This window comes from Hippopotamus amphibius, chromosome 6 (genome assembly GCF_030028045.1).
Source record: "Hippopotamus amphibius kiboko isolate mHipAmp2 chromosome 6, mHipAmp2.hap2, whole genome shotgun sequence".
NCBI classification, from domain to species: domain Eukaryota; kingdom Metazoa; phylum Chordata; class Mammalia; order Artiodactyla; family Hippopotamidae; genus Hippopotamus; species Hippopotamus amphibius.
In genome coordinates this window covers 47,894,888-47,916,884 of record NC_080191.1, presented here as the reverse complement: position 1 = coordinate 47,916,884, position 21,997 = coordinate 47,894,888, and the positions used below count along the sequence as shown (strand labels likewise).

The following is a 21,997-nucleotide window of genomic DNA, read 5'->3' as shown; positions in this document are numbered from 1 at the left end:
AATATGATTATATTAAAAATGAATATTCACAGGGTAGCTATAACTACATAAGAGAGACATCCAGGTAACCACAACTTAATTTAAAGTTCCACCTGAGAATAAAGAAAAATCTAATGTAATCTAATCTAATAAAAGTTAATTAAGTAAGTAATTAGAGCATCCTTTTGTAGAAGCATCCTATGTTAGGTGGCTATGTGTCAATGATTGTGTATGTTCAGTGCCTTGGGTGTAGTATCAGAATGGCCCGACCAGAATACTACTGTAACAGTGGAAGACGAAGCCTGAACAAATGGATTAGAGCCACCCAAGAAGGATATGTTAACAGGAGAAAACTAGTCATCACAGCGGTTAGACTTATGGGTATTAAAGAACAAGAATGTCTCCAGCTTTGGACCCAAGAGGGTGTCCCCTGGCCACCCAAGGTAGCATAAGAGTCTACCTAGCAAGTCAATTCTTAGGATGCAAAAGGATGGATTAGACCATACTAATGTGACTGTCTGTCACTATTATCATCCAATTACCCATTCCCCTTGTCGTGCCTTGATTTTGAGTTCACGCAGGATTCTTCTGGCTACACTTTGTCTTCTTCAAAGTGTTATGCCTCTAGGAAGAGCTTATAGAGAGTCTAAGTGGCCTGACAATCTTTTTTTTGTAATTTTAAATGACATCTTTCTGAGCTACACTTCGGTCTATAATCTTTTAGTTAGCATGAGTTCATTTACTGAGAGAAGAATTCCCGTAAAATAGACTCACAAAACTGAGAGTCTGGGTCTTTGGTCCCGGGCTATAATGGCATTTGAGTACTATCCCAGTGGGATACCCATAAATGGCCAGCTCACTGCCTTTGAATTGCTATGGAGATAAGAGAAGAAGGAGGTTAAATGTTCCTGTGTTTTGTTTATTTTTAGATTATATGCATAAACATACCAGAAAACCTGTAACAAGTTCTATCCATAGTTTGCAACGGGAAAAGACCTTTTGGAGAAGTTGGTGTGTTTGTTCTTTAGTATCATATCAACAGCGTACCAATGTTCCTTCTTTTCCCCTCTATAGCGGCTCTGATAGCCAGCATGGCAGGAGCTTCCCAGCCTCAGTGCCCCAGTCCTCCTGTTGGCATCACAGTCTATAGGGAGGAGTGAGCTTCCTATTGCCTACTGCCTCTCGTTTTTATAGGATTCCCTAATAGAGCTAGCGAAACTGTGTGAGACCATTTAACATAGTAACGGGTGTACAGCACTCAATAAATGCTAACAATTTGCCAGAAGGTCTATCGAAGGCTTCTCCCCATTTTCCTGGCTTGCCTCATTTTTCAAGATAAAGTACATGAAAAACTTCCTCTGTGTATCCTGCAGCGTAATATAGAAGACACTTATCAAGTAGGCAAGATGATTTACAGGCAGCCTTTGCTGAACGATGCTGAGGCCCAGGAGGCTGGGCCACTTTGATGAACTGATTTGACTCGGACCACCTCCAATCCTTGTCGAAAATAGGAGGCTGGGGGGATAAATTATAAATTTTAAAAGAAAAGAAGATTTGACAGAAAACTCTCTCCTGATAAAGCAGAACAAAATGGCTCTTCGGAATTGGTAGTAAGATCCTTCACTGGGTAGGCATGGTCCGACTTGTTAGGATACTCGTGCAGAATGTATTAGATTATTTCTTGCCAAAAATATTCTTTTGCAACTGTGTATCTGTAAACTATGCCTTCTTAGAAACCCAGAGATGATTTACAGATGATACTAGATACATTTAATATCCATTTTTTTAAAATGTAGCTAATTCTACTGCTAAAACCTTATTTTCACATACTAAAAACAAGCATATTGGGTAAAATACATGGTGGCTTAAATCTGTATTCAATTGTTGAAACAAGAAGACGAGGCAGGAAGATGTTCTTTCTTTGCCAAAAGTTGTACTTTGTAAACTGGCCTGTAAAACTATATGAAACCATTGGCTTCATGGTGCCAGTGAAATAATATAACACAGGGAAACAATAATAAGCACAAATGAACAGGCTTTGGTTAAACAGCCTTAAGGAAAAAAGATAAACAGTGACTTTTGAGCCAGATTCTGCATAAGTCCCTTTCTCATTTTTGATGCGCTGTTCTAAGTGAGAAATTGTGGTCAGCTCAGAGTTCACATATATAGCTGAAAGTGTCTATCAGGTGAATGATGAAAAGCAAAGCTGGGTTTGGTTTGTCAAAAAGTTCAGAGTACTTTTGAAGAGCAAGTGCTCCATTATCAGAATGCTTGGGTATAAGTCCAGGTCGCACCATTTCCTAGCTGTGAACCTCAGGCAAGGGACCTATAACATGGGAACCCTGTCCGCCAAGCTGCACAACAGAAGCATCTCTGTGACGTGGGAATGATGGACATTCCTACCTTTGGGGGTTCTGAAGATTAAATAAACAATCAGAGTACAGCCCTTAGCGCAGTGCCTGGCCCCCAGCAGCATATAGTAGGAGCAAGCTCTCATTCATAGACTTTTCAGGCTCCTGAGTTGAAAAGTGGTGTGTTTTGCCACTGTGGGAAGGGAAATGGCAAGCAGTTTAAGAAGGTGTAAATGGAACGGATCGTCCCCAGGCTGGAAACAGAAAAGAAAGATGGCAGCAAATGCCTCCGGGTGTGTGGTATCTTCTTTACAACTCTAAGATACTCTGAGAGGGAAGGGGATGCAGGTAGAATTTCTGAAGAGAGAGAAAAAAATGCTCCCATATCAATGAAGCTAGGGGTTGTTTTCCTTTGTTGGCTCAGTGCAGATTTTTACAGAATCCCCCGGGCATGCAAGCACTCATGTATTTTCTGGGCATGGGACGCTGAAGCTCATTCTGTGTAGTTATTTGTGCTTATAGGAAGGCAGTCATTCTAATTTTGTAGTTGATTGTTCAGGTGAAGAAAGGGGAGGGGGCCTCCTTAGGATTAAGTGGTGAGGTGATACAGATGGGCACAGAAAACTCCTCTCCGTTCACGCCTTCCTCCCAATTTGGGCACACCACTAATTCATGCTTAGGATTCTTTCCCATTTCACATCCCTCCCCAGTCTCCCCTTGGGGAATAGTGAACAAAGTGGTAGCGAACCCAGAGAAGCATAAAATCAGACTGGGACGGAAGGGCTCCTCTGGTTCCCTCTGCGACACAGCTCCCTTCATCTTCCTCACGTTGCACCAAACTTTTGCCACCACAGCCCAAGCTGATGGTCAATGTTTGTTCCTATGTGTAAAGGAAGCACAGACTTAACCTACGGAATAAAGGAACATTCTAAAGAAGGGAACTTCTTCGAAAAGTTTCTTCGCAGGTGCTTAGGAGACCTCACAGTGAGCACTTGTGAACTGTGGCTACACGTGATCTCTCCCTTCGCCATCCCTCATCTTCTGGTTTTCTCTCCTTCCGGCCTTCCCAACTGTGTTTCCGGGACATGTCCCCGAAAGCCAAAGTCTTGCCTCAACTTTTGAGTTCCTAGGAGGGTTATAAAAAGGCATGATGGATGAAAGTCCATCCAGGACTGGCTCTTTGTGATAAAACAGGCAAATCATTAGCATGGTAATTGCACAACGAAAAGTTAATCCATTTTGTGTAGGAAGAAAGTGCACTAGCTCCTTCCTTGGGGGGACGTGTTCCTTTTGATATTGGCTGATTTAACACAGCACATTTCGATCCGGCTACAACAGGTAAGAGTCACCTCAAAACGCCCACGGGGACTGCAGTAATTTCAGAAACACCCACACAGCAAAGTGTTGTTTCTTTTCTTTCTTACAAAGAAGGAGATGCTTGTGGTAGAAAGTTGCGGGGTGGGGGGGCGCAGAAGTAAGAGAGAAAGAAAGAGGAACAGAGGCAGAGAGGTAAGGAGGGAGGAAAATATGCAGAGAAGGGAGACGTAAAATGAATAGCGTTCCTTATTTCTTTTTCCTTTTTTTCTTTAAAAATCAACAACTAATACTGCATCTTGGTTTTGGTCCCCCAAACAAGAGCGTACGAAAGGTCCTGCTTTTGGGGGGGGGGTCATATTGTTGAGAACAGGAATCATCTACATTATTGTTAATGAGTTAACATTAATTATATGTATTAACAGTAGAATTAATTAACAATTCTACTTTTTCTCATTCACATATTTCAATTCTGAGCTATATTTGTTGCCTTTTTGCCCAGCGAGAGTGGGAACTCTGAGACGGTACACAGGACACGATAATTCTCTACAAGCTCTAGGGAACTATGATTAAAGGCAGATCTGAGTTGCCGGAGTAAAGCAGGGCTACCTCTGCCTCTGACAAATTTCGTATGGAGTTTCAGAAGCTGTACGCGAGCCATTTAGTCAATTGTGTAACATATGTGATTTTCTTTGAGAAGAACTTCTTCCAATGTCAGATTTAGATAGTTGTTCATGACAATACTGCTGAGAATGCACCAAAAACGGTATTGGCAGAGAATGAATGGAGAAAGTCTGCGTTTCTTGGCGAAGACAGAAAATGTCCATGATTAGTCTCATCAGTTTTACAGTATCTATTTTTTATAACAACATGGATAAACAATAAATTACCTGAAATTCTATTAGCTTTTACTTACTTTACATTCAATTATTAGTCTCAAAATTTGTTACTTATAGTATTTCTTGAAACTACTGACTTTGGGCAGCAGTGTGCCTAACTCAAAAGGATAAAGCATAATTAGTTTAAGCCTTCATGGTGACCTCATTTCCTTCTTCTACTTGCTTTCCCAGCATTCCATGCAGCCAGTTCTAGCCCTGGGACAGTCCTAATCAATGAAACCTATGGGAAAGCTGGCTGATGGAGCTTCTGGGGAAGGTTTATGTGTATGACGAAGAGATAAACCCTTGGAGAGAGCTCCCTTAAGAGCGTCTTCCTCTCCCTGCCTTGAACATGGTTGCAAAGCATATGATGTTTGGTGGTTTATCAACCCTCTTGAGATTGTAGGTAGCAAGTTCAAAGACAAAAAGCCAACACTCTGGAGACAGAAAAGTGGAAAATAGAGAATGCATAAGCCTCAAATGATAATACTGAGTAATATTACCCTGAAACTACTTGCTTACACGCTTCTTGTCTTATGAGACATTAAATATCTTTGTTGCTTAAACCACGGATGGTTGGATATTCACTCAAAAAACACTCAATTATTTAGATATTGCTTCTGATGCTTGAGTTATAGCAGTAAATCAAACACACAACCTCTCTAACCTCATAGGGCATGTACCCAGTCAAAGGAGAGATAGAGCAGAAATAAAAGAATAAACATATAAAGTGCCAGGTAGCAGTAACCATGATGGAGAATATAAAGTAAGTTAAGGGGACAGAGATAAAGGTTGTTCATGGAAGCTTTTCTGAAGTGGAATAATTTGAGCAGAGACTTGAACGAAGTGAAAGAATGAGGCAGGTGAATATCTGGGGGGTATTCTGTTACTTGCAGTTGAAAGCATCACTAACTTACACATCCAATACGTTTTTAGTCATTATTCAAAACAGCTCTGATATCATCATTTCTGGGAAGTCTTCCAGGACCACCCACTCACTAAAGTAGGTGGCTACTTCTTCCTCTTGCAGGCTACTTCTGCACCTGCATGTACGATTACACTCTTCATGTCACCTTTTAATATACTTGTTGATACAGCTTATAAAGTCACCTTCTCTAGACTGTGAGACCCTGAAAGGCAAGATCAGTTCTCAGTCACCACTGTTTTGGCTCCTGGCACTCAGAACCTGTTACCTAGTAAGCTCCATGTACCCACAAGTAACTACCGACTTGACTAGAACTTCTGTCCTTTGAATGTTCTGGCTACAAATGTGTGGTTTTCATTGCAGTGTGATTAAAAGTGGGCACCTACAGTAAAATTTTGTTAAAGTGTGGTTATTTTTTGTGCTGAAGAAATTTGTCTTGCAAGCTGACTACTCTGAGTTAGCATGAATGTGTACAAATTAAATAGTTCACCTAGCCAGAAAATCTTTGGTTTTCATTTAGAAGAGAATATATAAGATGCTCAAGAAGCAATCTGCTTCCATATCGGGTACGTCTGTCTAGTCATATTATGTCCTCGGTCTTTTGAAAAGGCTATCAAAAAGGTGGTTGTAAGACAACTCACCTAGGTTAGGTAATGACAGTCTTCTGAGCTTTATTCCTGGAATAGGAGGGAAAGGCTCATTTTGCTTACTGATCGTGAATGAATCCTTATCTCCGAACCTTCCCCCTGGGCAACTCAACTCACACTCATTTCAGTGCAGAGGGAAGCCTATGATTGACTGAACCCCGAATGAACTGGGTTTAACCATAAAATATGACCTAGCAGATCTTCAAAGGTGAAGAGAAAGGAAAAGGGCATTTGAAAAAACTTAAAACATCGATGAAGGCTTAAAGAAAATAAAAAAGGGTTTGATTTTAGGTACCTGTGTGAAAATTTAATAAAGAGAGGATCAGGAGATATTAAGTGTATTAAATCCCAAGTTTCCCCTTAATATCAAAACAGAAGGAAAGGCATCTGCTTTTATTTACAATCTCAACTAGAATCAAATTCCCTTCCTTTGTGTGTTACGTTAACAGACATTAATATTAGTAACTAATATTCATTAATAAGTTTGCTTTCCATTTAAGCCATTCTCTTAACCTCCAACAATCAAAAATGAAAATAATGATTTATTAAATTGTAGAGGTATGACGATCTAAATTCATATGCATCACAAAATTTTTCTGAAGGATGGCTTAGAGTTAGCTAGTATATCAATAAGTGAGTACTTTGAAGAATCTCTTTTTGAAAATAATTGCTAGATACTTTTTCTTGGAGCATGCATTTGAAATTTCAAATTCCATTTTCCATGTTTCCCAAGGAAGCAGGCACCATACAGTTCTCACCACAAGCAAAAATGAGTTTTAAAGGATTCTAGACTAGGTTGTTCCATGGAAAATCCTCTCAAAGTCTTTACAAGAACATGATGATAACGCCAAAAAGAGTTACTTAACAGACAGTTTGAGACTAAACTCAGATGAAAAGCTCAAATTCCAGAAAAGTTCATCCTGGCACATGCTGGCTTGCTCAGGACACCCTAGCTCCCATCCTAGGTTAGAACAGATCCAAATTTCCAAGGAGCTTCTCAGACTGCTCCCTATTTATGGAGACAGGTACATCCTCATCTTCACCCATCAGGCAAGGTTAGTTAAGCAGCAACCCTGCATCTGGTCTACAGCAACCCAAGTGAGCCCAGGGACCAATGTGTCCTGGGGAGGTGGTGAGAGCTGATCACGCGCATCATACAAACTGAGTAGCTGGGGCTGAATGGGAGGCACAGACTCGAATTAATGCAAAATATATGATTGTTCTTCGTCATTAAACAGGTGGCTTAGGAAATGGAGACATTTAGGATGACTGAAAGAAGCAATTTCATACTCATCATACTCATTTTTTTGCTACTCTTTCTCTTTTCTTCTTCCACTTTTTTTTCTTTTTGGTTGAAAGCCTTAGCTTTATTTTCTTAACTAGAAGAGTATCTGCCAGCACAAAAGTCAATGAACTCACAGGAGACAAAAGACATTCTTGGTCTGATTGCTCCCAATAAACTTCAGTGCTTCCAGACCACATAATGTCATAGAATTATTTGTGATGCTTCTTTAAAAGGGTGACAGGGTTCAGAAATGAACTGCACATGGTAAGAAGAGCCTCCCAGGGGTTATCCCTGCAAAAATGAGCTGCAAGGCTTTGGGAGTGGTGGTGGTTTCCGGCCATTAGCGTTACTAATCAAGACCAGCTTTGCATTTATGGGAATCCACACAGATCGGGATGATACATGCTATGTTCACGCAAGCAATCCTCCCTGATTTCTTCAAGGTTATGCTGAAACAAAGCTCTACGCCAATTATCTTGGTTTGGAACGCTTCATTATTTTTATATATCCTTGAGAGAGAGTGCATGAAGGAGACACGTCAGGTCCATGGGTCACAAAATCATATTTAGTGCTTCATGCCCATATAGAGCAATTACTGTCAGCTCTCAGTTAACCTCGTTATTGGAGGAGGCATTAGTGGAAAAAATACAAATCCTAGATAACCTACCCAGGTCTCTCTTGCTGCCATAGTTGCAGCTGAGGTGAGAGAGGGAGGTAATGGGAGTGCCAGGAAAAGCTCGGGGCTAAGAGGTCTCTATGGGAAACTTTGGGCAGAGGTGATACATTCAGGGGCTTTCTGCTTTTTTTCTTGCTTTCTTTTTTTTATTCCCGTTGTCTTTTTTCCCTGTGCCAGGAAGCAAAAACAACACTGCTTTCCCCTGCAAACTTGTGGTAGACAAAAGGCATGGAGTTGAGGAAGCGAGGAGGAAGTAGCAGAGGAAGTCCTCTGTGAAGTGGGCAGTCACCTGGCAGTCAGAGCCTGGAGGCCTCTGGGGACCGACCACAGGCTTCTAAGTGGAGCCCCTGCACCTTCCTCCTTAGGATGCTTGAGCCACACGCCAGGCTCTCTGGGCACAGTTTGCCTTTTAGGATTTTGACTGTGTCAACCAACATGGTACAAGGTGTTTAATTACAAATGTTATAACCAATCATTTGCACACATAGGCATTCTTATATTACAGATCCTACGGGTCCTGGGCAGTCACTACTATTCCCATCCTTCTGACGGAATGAACCTTTGGGCTGGGCACCTCCCTCCCAGGCCAGAAGCCACAGGAAGAGTAAAGATGACACTTCTCTAAGTGATTCCTAGTGGCATTGCTTCAGGAAGGGTTCACATTTTAACCAGGAAGAAAATCTTAAGTGATAAAACTACCATGGAATTCCAGATCCTAGTGAGCAGCTGGGGGAGATGGGGGAGATACGGAAGTCGCAGCAAAGATTAGGGCTCATTGGAAAGGAAAGCTGGGAAATAACTTTGGGGAAAGACAGGTGAAAAATCATTAAACTGTATGTTTTAATGAAAAAATAATTTTTGGATAAAAACATTATAAAGGGCCAAATTCATATCCTCTGTAAATATGACTTCACAATAAAATTAATGGGGTCTAGGAAGAAGGTATTTATCAGTTTTTTTCCCTCAGAATGAAGTTCTGTGCATTAGAGTGAGAAATCAGGTAAATAGAGAGAAAAAGTCAAATGACAGAGTAAGAAACAATGGAAAAATGTAAGGAGATTATGGGCCAGGATTCTTCCTAATATTAAAGAGTGAGACAGAAAGAGAAAAAGAGAGGGGAAGAAGGGCGGGGGGGGGGGGGTTCCAAAAAGTTCAGGAAAAATAAAAGGCTAATGACTATAAAAGGGAAAGTGACTCATAACAACAGGGAAAATTATGAAAAACATAAATATTGAGTATAAAATATCAATGGGCAAGAAAAAATGAGTTAAAGCACTCAGTGAAACCATACATCTCTGATTCATTGTTTATTCTTGAAATTCTTCTGTGAAGTTCATCAGCTAGGAAAGGTGCTTACATTATGAAATGAAAATACAATATTATGATTTTTGGCTTAAAAAAAAGGGATGAAATTAAAGGCATTATTACTATTCTTCCCTCTTTCAAAACACAGAGAAAACAACAAAAATAGTGAAACACGGAGGAAAATATTAGGTGTAATCAAACAAACAAGCAAACAAAAAGACTCCCATTCTTTTTACAAATCATGAGGCATACATACAAGAACCAAATTCAGGAAGGATACTGAAAGCTGGCAAGTATCTCAAGTCTCAAGCAGGAGCAAAAAGTTTTCTGCTAAGTAATGTCATAAATTACATTTATGGCATTAAAGGGCATATGCAATGGGCCTTTGATGAGAGTGAAAACACATACAGCTGAAGCTCATAGAGACACAGTTTGACACCACATAACAGAAGAGGGGGCGGAGCTTAAAGAAAAGGTTAATATTGTAATCCTATTTACCTTTATATTTTGTTACTATTGTATCCCTTCTAGCCAAGGAAGACTTCAGAGGCAGTGACATGTCATTAGAAATTCCCAGGGAGTAAGCTGGGAAAAAGAAACAAAAATTATATAGATTTGGATTTTCTAGATAATTTTTTCATGCAGAATGTATAGGTCTTTACAGTTTATGCCAAACGGAAATTTTCTCTTAGATGAGTATTGTGATAGAAAGTGTTTGAATTTTTAAGGCAAGTCCAAAGAAGGAAATATTAAATAATATGTAAAGTATTTAACTCCATTATGTTAAGCAACAGAGTTTGAGAGATTTGTTAGATGGCTTGATTGTGGGCATCCATCTAGGTTTTCAGAGGGTAGGGATGAGGGAAAGAGCAGAGAAGTCTGACCAGATTATAGTACGCTCATTGTGTTGTCAAGAGCTAGGGCTACTTCATCCAAGAAAACAGAACTCCGTACGTAGAAAAAGCAATTCAACGATAGTCTAGGTGCCCACTAACTGGTCTTAGGGTAAGCATGCAGAGGCTTCTGCCAGGTATAAATCTGCAAATATGAAGAAGAGCCACTGGAAGGATTTAAAAAATAACTTTCTGACTCTGCCTACAAAGGACCTTGGACTTGGTGAATTAGATAAACACTCTTACTTGTTCTCACAATTTACAAGCATTCTCTCATTCTTCTCCTGGCTCTACACAGGTTATAATCTATAGAATCTCGTGGGGGCCCCAGCCCTTTAAAGCAACATGGTTTATGTGCAGACGATGGATGATTAACAGACCCGTGAAGGAAGTTAAGCTAGGGAGGCAATCTAACCGAAAACAATGAAAATCAATGAAGCCAGAACAGACCCAAACATTAAGCAGCATTTACTTAAGTGATATTAGCTAATGGCACCACTGGGTAAGTGAAGAAGTATGAGCTAATTCTGACTTCCTTTCTTAAGTTCAAAAGTACTAGAATGGTCACAGACCCACAGAGCATACATTTCAAGTTTGGGCTGCTTAAGAAAGAGTTATGAGTTGAACTGTGTTCCCCTAAAATTCATATGATGAAGTCCTAAAGCCTGGTATCTCGGAATGTGACTGTGTTCAGAGACAGGGTCTTTCACAAGGCAACTGAGATTGAATGAGGTCACTGAGGGGCCCTGATCCAGTATGACTAACGTCCTTATAAGAAGGGAAGATTGGGACAGGGGCACACACAGAGGGAAAAGCGTGTGAAGACACAGGAGAAGGAGGCCATTTACAAGCTAAGGAGAGAGGCCTCAGAAGAAATCAACCCTGCGGACACCTGGATCTCAGATGTCCAGCCTCCAGAACTGTGAGAAAATAAACTTCTGTTGTTTAAGCCACTCAGTCTGTGGTGCTTTGTTATAGCAGCCCCAATACAGAAGTCTATAATGAGCCCTTTTTTCCCTCTTAGAAGTCTGATATGAAATCCCAGTTTCTTTTGCGGTTAAATGCATTTTACATCATACTCACAACCCCAACAGGAAAAGCCAAGACAGCCAGCATCCAGTCCCGGAGAGAGATGAGCTTCTTGAGCTGCCTCTCTTGTTCTTGGTTCCCACTTCCTCTAGTCAGAAGACTGGAAAGATCAGTCAGCACACAGATGCCAAAAAAGACAGCTTGGATAACCTGGAGGGAGACAATGACTGGTATAAGTCAATAAGATCGAAGAGACCCAAGCTGTAGGACAGCAAACAAGCTACACCTTTGCAACATGACACAGCATGAGAGCGGATCAGAAGCACATTTAAAGAGCTGGGTCTACAGAAAGAAAAAGAGTCAGATATTTACAACTTGCTATCGTAGGTGAGAAAATTCATCTGAAAAACACTACTTCCATTTTTGCTCACCTAAGGACAAATGCAAAACATGCACGGGCAGAAAGCGGTATCAGTTCTCAAAATGACATGTCCCTTATTGTAAAACATCACACCTGTGGTTTAGTACTATTGACTAGTGCGATTTAACAAACATCTAAAAAGTGCAAAGAAAAAGAAAAAAAAAGATCAATAATAAACGAAACAATTTAGTTTGAATGTGAAGAAACCTTTCTATGATTTAATCTCTTAGAAGTAAAGTTTTTTCTATCAAAGGAAGTGGTAGAAAGCTTCTAGTCTTTGAGTCACAGAGAAATCAACTGAATGCAATAATCAAGACTGAAATGGAGCAATTTTCTGTTGTCAAACTTGAACTAAATGACCTCCTCAGGTTTTCAATCTTTATGAAATAAAATTTTTCCAAAGTAATGTAAACTTGGATGCCCATACCATTTTCCCCCAAAATGTACAACAACCACTTGTACATTCCTAAATCAATTACGAATTGGATTACTTACATCAGCTATGTTTACTTGGTCTATTGCAGAGAGAGAATATTGAAACGCTAGAGCCTGGTTATTTGTGAAATTCCTAAACTGGGGGTAAAAGTACTGATGATCCCCAGCCTCGAGTGGAGGCAGGCAGCATACTGTAATACAGCTTGGCAGATGATAATTCAGGTCATGGAAAGGGCAGAAAATATATTCCCTGGGCCCAAAGTCACAACCATTTAGCACCAAGAATAGATTCAAGGGAATTTTTCTGGTTCTGTTTACAGGAAGTAATTTACTGATGATGTATTTGTAAAAGATACACTTTTACTCATTATGTTCAGAAAACATAAAATAATTTTTTTAGTGAATTACCATCTTGGCAGTGGAAGGAATCTGTGAAAGCTCTGTTCTTCATTGAGGCACAGAACAAAGGGAAGAAGGACCATCAAAATTTCCCTTAGCAAAGCACTGAGACGCTCAGATTGTTAATCATTGTGTTTAAACTCTTATCTTAGCCAGTTTGAAAATTCCCAATAATGGAGATTCCGTCACCAGGTTTAGTCAAAGAAACAAAAACCCTACAGTATTTTTTACATGTAATACACCAGGCTCTTTTGAACTCACCAAATCCTGCTATTATTAGTCATTCTTAGACAGAGTAAAGTTCTATTCTTCTTCATAACTTAGCCTATCTTTTGCCTTCAATGGCTTAAGGTTTCTTGCTTTTCTACAACCAGATAAACCAGAGTAGGAGAAGCTAAGATTGCCACATTGAGCATGGCACAATTGAAGTGTTGGCAAGAATCATGCTGTGATGACCAGAAATGATTTAAATGACTCAGGGAATAATTTCCTACTTGGGGAAATTTTCCATAGCACATCTTATCACTTTAGATGTTAGATCTTCATGTCAACCCTAATGGGGTCTGAGAAATTGGAGAGGCCATACTGGGGAATAATAATCTGTATGACAATCTGGCAGTGAACATATTAAAAGGTAACTAGGGAAATTCAAATATAGATCACAATGAGATAGCATTGCTCATCCATGTAACTACTCACAATTTAATTCTGACAGTACCAAGGGTTATAAGGATGGAGAGCAACCAGAATCCTTATGGTGGGAGTGCAAACTGGGAAAACCACTTTGAAGAATGATTGGCAATATCTAGTAATTTAAAGATGCATATACTCTTACCTAGTGACTTCACTATGAAGTCACATCTACATGAAAGTTAACTTCAGCATTTATTGCTTCAAAAAAATTGACACAATCTAAGAATCTCTTAATAGTTGACTAGATAAATAAATAGTGCTACAGTCACAAACAGAATTCTAAGCACACATTAATTTTTCATTCTCACAACAAAACACTAAACAAACAAAAGAGGAAACAAAAAAATGCTGCATACTGACACCATTAAAATAAATTTCAAAAGATGCAAAGATAAATTTAAAGATGCATGTATATGAAGTAATATATGAAGAAACACATGGAATGAGTTACCTAATGTGAAATTTAGGTAACTCTACAAGGAGGATGAGATTGAGAGAAGGACACAAGGGCCTCAACTATGTCAGTATTTTATTTCTTAAGTTGATTAGTGGGTATACATAAGTTTATTATAGTATTCTTTATATATTTCATTATTATGAAATATTTCCAAATAACTTAAAAATAAATGGTAAAAAAGAATGGTTTTCATACTTTTGGAATATAGTTAACTTGTCTCTTTCAATTCCTTCCTTCCAAATCAGTTTCCTCTAGTTTTGAAGATCAGCTAATAATAGCAGGATTTAGTGAGCTCCAAATTAAGTGAATTAAGTGAATTTTAAAATTCCATGATCAAGTAACTAGTATGATTTGCCTCCCCACCGTAAACAACTAGACATTTGTACTAAAGACATAAATCAGTTTTTCATATATTGGCCTTTTCCCTCTGTAATCAGCCAGAGAAATCTCTTTTTTTTAAAGGGCTCACCAGATGAGGTCCTGCTAACCTTGGATAATTCTCCTTTGCCATATAAAGCAATGTAATCAAAGGAGTGATCATATTCATAGCATCTTCCAAAACCAGTGGGAAGAGATTACCCAAATGTGAGTATCACTGAGAGCCATTTGAGAATTCTACCTACCACAAGCTTATAGGTTAAACAAATTCTCAGAGCTCACTCAGGATGGAGAGGTATTCAAGTTCTGACCAAACAGAGAGGCCTTGTTGACTACAACAGGCATTCAGTACCCAAGACACTTCATACCTAAACAGTGGTGCTGAAATGGCCCTGGAATAAAGGCAACTCCAGATCTAACCCAACAATACTTAAAAACAAGCCTCAAAAAAACAAAAAAATCAAGCTTATCTATGCGTAACGTAAATGCCTACAGATACAAAATGCTATATTCTTTAAAGGAGGACAACAAAATCCAAACATTTAACAATATCCAACATCCAATCAAAAATTACTAGACATGTCAAGAAGCAGGAAATCCCTTAACCAGGAGAAAATGCATTAACTAAAAAGAGATATAGAAGGACTTCCCTGGTGGTCCCGTGGTTAAGACCCTGCACTTCCACTGCAGGGGGCATGGGATCGATCCCTGGTCAGGGAACTAAGATCCCACATGTGGTGGGGTGTGGCCAAAAAAGAAAAAACAAACAGATATAGAAATGAGAGGAAATATTGGAATTAGAAGATAAGAACATTAAACAACTAAATTAAAAAGTCCAGAAGTTAAATGCAAATAATGAGAGAAAAAAATTTTAAAGAACCAAACAGAACATTTAAAAATTAAAAAGATATTACCCAAAATTAAAAAGTCATCGTATGCAAAAGAAAAAAGTCACTGTATGCAAATAACAGAAGACCAGCCACTACAGAAGAAAAGATTTAAAAACCGAACACATAGCAATATTAACTAACCAAAATGAATCAAAGAAAAAAAAATTTTAAAAATTAACAGAACCTCAGTGAACTGTGAGAAAATATCAAGCAGTCTAATGTACGTGTATTAGAGCCCTAAAGGAACAGGGGGTCATGTTGAAAGAGTATTTGAAGAAATAATGGCTGAAGTTTTTCCAAATTTATTGAAAACTATAAACCCACAGGCCCAAGAACCTAAACAATGGAGCATACACAAAGAAAACTACATCAGGTACAGTGCAATCAAGTGCTGAAAATCTGTGAAAAAAGGAAATCTTCAAAGTCACTACAGAATAAGACATCATGTACCAAAAAATGATGGCCCCCTCCATATTCAAATCCAACAACAGAATATTAAATACTCTTTATGCTTCAGATCTCTCTGACTCTTCTGCTCTCCTCTTCTGGCCTGAAAAAGCTTTCTGATTTTAAGGGCTCATGTGATAATATCAAGACCACATGGATAATGTCTCTTTCTTAAGGTTAACTGTGCATATATCATAGTGTAATCAGAGCAGTTATAGCTCTTTCATTCACAGGTTTTCAGGATAAGAGTGGAACATCTTTGTGTGCCAATTTAGAAATTGCTATAACAGCTAATAAACTAATACGGGAAATAAAATGGAACACTAACAATATCAAAGTAATCCAAAAGAAGTTGGAAATTGGGAAAAAGGAACAAAGAATAGATGACACAGAGAAAAAAATATCAGACTTTAATCCAACAATACCTATAATTACATTAAATACAAATGGTTTAAACTCTCCAATTAAAAGGCAGAGATTGACAGATTGCATTTAAAAAACAAATAGCACTTCAAGTATAAAGATACAGATTTGTTAAAAGTAAATGGATAGGAACACTAATCATAAGAAAGGTGGAATAGCCACATTTATATTAAAAAGTAGGTTTCAAGATAAGGAATATTGGACTTCCTAGGTGGTGCAGTGGTTAAGAATCCCCCTGCCAATGCAGGGAGCATAGGTTCGATCCTTGCCCCAGGAAGATACCACATGCTGCGGAGCAACTAAGGCCATGCACCGCAGCTACTGAGCCTGCACTCTAGAGCCCATGAGTCACAACTACTGAGCCCATGTGCTGCAACTACTGAAGCCCACGTGCCTAGAGCTCATGCTCTGCAACAAGAGAAGACACCACAATGAGGAGCCTGTGCACCACAACGAAGAGTAGCCCCTACTTGCTGCAACTAGAGAAAGCCCATGTGCAGCAACAAAGACCCAACACAGCCAATAAATAAATAAATAAATAAATTTATTTTAAAAAAAACCAAAAAGATAAGGAATATTACCAAAAATACAGAAGAACATTTCATAATGATAAAGGATTCCATTCACTATGAAGGCATAGTGATCTTAAATGTGTAGTACCATAACTGAGCTTCAAAATAGAGGAAGCAAAAACTGATTTAACAAGGGTTTAAATTACTCGATGTGTCTGTTAAATAAATAAATGATTCACTGGTTCTTGGGAAACAAATGCTTTTATGAAAATTTGAAATGTAAATGAAAGGGGAGAAACAGAATCTCATATTATAGCAGAGAAAAACAAAAGAATTTCTGCAAATATAAATGCAATAGTCTAAACAACATTTTGCCAAATTTAAGAGATTAATGGTATTATGAAATCTTATACTTCTCTACAGCTGATTCCTCTTTTTATCCACTGGTGTCATCTAACACAGCAGTCCCCTCACTATCACCTGGCAGCTACCCTGTCACAATCTGTAGGTCTGTCCATTGGCCCTCCACTGCACATGACCACAGTATGGCCGCCATGCCTGAATTGCTGTGGAAGACTTCCCCAAAGTGAGTATGTGGAAATGAAAGAAAGGAGGTACCAAAGCCAATTTTCTCCTGATTTCCAAACATCAGAAGACAGAGAGGAAACTGTTGGGTTTGGTTAGTTTTTTTTTTCTTTATTTTGTTGTTGTTTGTTTGTTTTTAACTCACACTGGCTACTCCTCAAAAGATAATACCTAAGAATTATGGAACAGGCCATCATTCCCTGCAGAGAAGCAAGGATTGGCTTTTGGTTATTTGCTTATTTAAGAAGCAGTTGGCCAATACTGTTAAACCAGTTTAGATTTCTGCTACTTTGTTAAAATTTGATTGGAGCTGACAGCTAACAAATCACATTAGACACATTTTACTCTATTGGCTATGTGTATCATGTGGTCCATTGCACCTTAAAATTCATTGTTAAGAATGTAGAAAGTCACATGGAGATGCACAAGTGAATCTTAAAGTAGGATTACCTTGAAGCATTATTCGGCTCCAGCCATTCTGCAGAGCTGGCATTTCCAAACCATCAACTCAGCATGACACACATATACACCATCTGGCTTTGAGTTCTTAGCAGGCTGGTTGCTCTTATTATTTTGTATCATGTGTAGAAATGAAGCGGTCAAATGTACTATATCTCTCCAAGAAATATAAATAGACATCTATCAGTATGAAAAAAAAAATCCCAGGATATTTTGGAGTCATTCTAGCATTTGTTCCTCTAGAATGTTCTCTACTGTTTAATTCGTTCTGCATCTTCTCTCCACCCCCTCAACTCTCCCTGTCAGGAAATCCAACTTATTTACTGAGTCATTTTAGGTTTAGGATTCATTTCCACAAGTCTGGAAATGTACCCAAATTCCATTCATATCTTTATCTTTTTTTTACACATGAGTGGTTTTATTAAATTAATTTAAGATTATTTTCCTTTTTTCCTCTGGAATGCACTAAACTATTATTATTCTGTTTGTACTAGAAGGCAAATTCATTAGATTTTAACATTTATTCCCAAACATATATAATATGGTTTATCCAGAATGGGTTTGATTTTATTTCACTAGGTCATCTTCAATATCCTCAATTATATATAATTGCACCAAAGCTATACTCTATATATCAGGTTATGTCATTACTTCAGTTGCTAATTTTTACATTTCAGCCTAATTGGCCAAACTCAGGAAAGAACTAAGGATGCACCAAAAAAGGAAAAGCAGCACCCTGAGTAAGAAATGGAATGATTATTTGTATGAGTTTTAAAAGACCAGTATAGCTATCTTGACCTTTGGGAGTAAGATTTCCAATAACTTGTATCTATTATGTACTGCATTTTGATTATATTGTACTTTCATAAGATTAACACAAAGGGTACTACAATGTCTGTTTTGACGACTTCACTTATTTTAAAGTTAATTTTAGACACGGCAGTCAGAGGAAACAAGAAGACGGAACTCTGGAGGTGGCAATGAAACTGGAGTGATATGGATCATGGAATGAAGGAAAACTGTGGAGAGAACAGATGGGAAGAAGGCAGTGAGATTTATAGGTGTCATAAGGGAAGGCCTGGAGGAGTCCTCTACATGAGGACAAGAGCATTAATTAAAGGGGAGATGATAAAGAAGAAATGAAAAATCTATATAAACTCTTTTGTAATTAGAGAACACATTATTATGTAACCTTTAGTAAATGTATACGTAACCCAGGAAGGAATAGTAGAATAGAAAGAAGAAGGAAAGAAAGGGAGGAAAGATGACACATGCCTATATAACGTACATGGTATGTGCTTTTATCTGTGTAATTTCTTCTATGCAGATGGGTGAATAACACGTTTGGACAAATGGTGTGAGCTGGAGGCCTCCGTGTATCTCACCCAGTCATATATCATGCGGCACTGTAGAGCATAAACAGTTATTTTGCTTTCAATTCATAAAACTTTCAATGCAGTTCTTGCCCAAAACCAATCCATGGCAATACCTGTGTTCATGAAGAGTAAATCTGACTGAAGGAGGTAAATACCATGCTGAAAGAATACAAGAGTTACAAAATAGCAGTACCATAAAACACAATCTTCTAAGGGACTCCCTCTCCATTCCACAAACGTCTTACTTTTTAATAGTGCATAACTCCTTCTTATTATCAAGAGTGAATGCCAAAAGTATTTCGACACCAAGGGACAGTGACTCAGTATGAAATCGGATGAGTAAATTCTGCAAGGATTCCTTTGTATTCGCTTCCAGTGCCTTCTTTGCCTGAGATATATGAACACCTGTAGCAATTCTACAGTATGGAGTCCATCAGTTGCATGGAACCCTAATTTGTTACATGTGTGCATGCTACTCTGTAGAGAAATCAATGTACCACAGGCTCTCTCTGCCTCCTTCATCCACTGAGACTATACCCATCAGATGCACCGCCCAGAGATTTTTCCACGGCTACCCTTGGAGAAAGTTAGCCTGAACAAGCCAATATGGTTCTCTCACTCTAATGACTGTAACTCTATTTTTCTAAATCCGCCATTTAAGTGATGTGCTTTAAGCCCAAGCATTTTCAAGGAATCTTCACCACAAACATTTTTGAGGAGATGAACTCATTGCATCATCAAGCCCGTGGTTTTCAGAATGTGATTTAAAGCCCTTGCCCGTGTACACAGACATTTACCTCATACTGCTCTATCTCATTACTGAAAATCGATGAAGTCAGCCATAAGTCACCACTGGCAAGCAATCCATTCAGACAGACAGAAAGAAAAATAAGCTTCTTAGTAAGAAATAACGCACTTAGATAAGCAGCTTTGGAAAGGAAAGCTTGTCCACAAAATTCGTTACAATATCACAGAATCACTTTCAATATCTAGCAAGTAGCAAGGAGGACAGTCATCTAAAGAAAGCATTTGGATGTGCTTCACAAAGTAATGGGTGCAATCATGCCATGTTCCAGCATCATTCTGATAAGAGCACTGCAGGGATCTTCCCAGAGGTTCTATTCTAATCTGCAAATAACAACAAAAAATTCCCCTCGGGTGTTGTCACTGCACTACACTGACATTAGAAGCCACTCAAAACTCTTATAGGCTAAAAGATTTTTTTAACAATTAACATTAGCATGAATCCTTTTGAATACTGAATTAAACACACCGTTGATTTATTTAACAAATATTTATTGATTAACTATCACATACAAAACACTTGGTGAACTACCAACGCAGAAACACAGACTATTAAACAATTATATGTTGTGTGGCAAATGTGAACATACTTAGAAGTGTTTAACCTCTAATTTAGTGGCACCTGCACTTGCTAAATGCACAGTGGTGAAAAATTATTTAAAAACAAAGATGTTGTATCTTGAATAATACACATCTGTTCTGAAGTGCATTAAATTTTCTAACACTGTAAAAATCTATTTTATCTGACTAAATTTTTACTTATGGTAACAATTTACTGCAGCAGAAGATGATTTAAGTGCCAAGTATAATAATTAGTTAAAGAGTTAGATAAATCTGAAACCTAAATAAAAAAGGGCCTGAATTAAGACCAAATCAGATCTTAAGTGAGGAGTTGACACAGAATTCAATAATCATACACAACCCATGCACAATCTATACATAACAAACTAAACTATATGTATCAAGAGCATATACATCTGCAGGTAAAGTTGTATTAATAAAGTCGATTAGAAAATATGGCCCCTGTCCACAGACGTTTCGATTTTAAATATTCATGAATCTATTGATTTTGGTCTAGCATTGAGTCTACATAAAGACTATGTCTGCATAACTGCAGATAAGTACTTGGCAGGGAACTGAATGGTTAAAATACTTACGAAAGCAGTTCCCTGTTTGCAGATGCTCATTTCTCCCTTCAGAAACAGGGTCTTCCACCCAAAAGCTTCTGGATGGGCTCTGAAAGGTCTCACTCCCTATTAGACAATATTTTCTGTTTTAAACTTAAACTGGCCATTGTAATACCACATTAACTTCTTTAATATATCATTTCGAAGTTTACTGGTACAGAGCCTAAAAGGTATAAGATGAACCATTCTTTTCATTTCTATTCTCCACTAGTTCATCTATGACTCCATAATATTTTACCTCTAGATTAAGAGTATTTATAAAATCCCAGGGTTCTTATAGTTTGAGAAAGTATGAAGCTAGTGTTGGAAGGATTAGAAAAAAATGAAAGGTCCCTAAGACACTTTATAACTTCATTAATGATAAAGAAAATCTGATAATACCAAATGTGGAAGATGATGTGGAATAATGCTAGAGGGAGTATATTTTGGTTCAATTGCTTCGGAAAATAATGGCGTTATCTAGTAAAGTTGAGGATGCATATACCTATGAATGGCCTTATGTATGTCTCCTGGTACCTAGAGTACATAACGTGCAATGAGATTGGAGTTTTAGGTATATGCTTCTGTCCTTTAGGTGATTATGAAAGAAAAAAAATTAGAAGTGGTACTGTTATTTACTACATTAGGAAACTAAAAAATACATTACAGTTCTCAAGTACTTAGGTAACAAAGTAAATACGACCATTACTTTCTTCACAAAGTTATCCCCTTAAGTTTCTATTAAGAAACAAGCTTGAACAACACGGGTTTGAACTCCACGGGTCCACTTACACACGGATTTTTTCAATGGTAAATACTACATACTACATGATCTGCAGTTGAATGAATCCATAGACGAGGAACCCTGTATACAAAGGGCCGACTGTAAAGTTATACACGGATTTTTTTATTGCATGCAGGTCGGCGGCTCTCCTACCTTATTCAAGGGCCAACTGTAACTTAATGGACATAATTTTGAATCATAACTAAATTGTAAAATGATTTTCTCGCACTTTAATAGCTAGTGACATTTAGAACACTGATGAGTAAGTTTATGCCAGGTTTTAGATTTTTCACTGACTTCTTTTTAAGCAGGGTAAGTTTAATATAAAGAACGATCAGGCTATCATAGGAGAGTATTAGATATAAAGAGAATGCTAGAGTGTGTGCTGGGGCTCAGGGAGATTACCCAAGGAAAGAAGAACTTGGAAGCAGCCCCCTCCCCGAGGATGGGCTTCAGACCTCACTGGAGAAGGTGTGCTTGCAGCCA

At 38.3% G+C, this 21,997-nt stretch overlaps 1 protein-coding gene across 1 annotated transcript in view; it reads right to left on the bottom strand.

The window, feature by feature from the left end:
• AIG1 (androgen induced 1) overlaps positions 1 to 21,997 on the bottom strand; it is a 241,259-nt gene that overhangs the window by 167,527 nt on the left and 51,735 nt on the right. Inside the window, 1 exon segment of the mRNA XM_057738026.1 lies at positions 11,337 to 11,492. Coding sequence (XP_057594009.1) covers positions 11,337 to 11,492 — 156 coding nt within the window.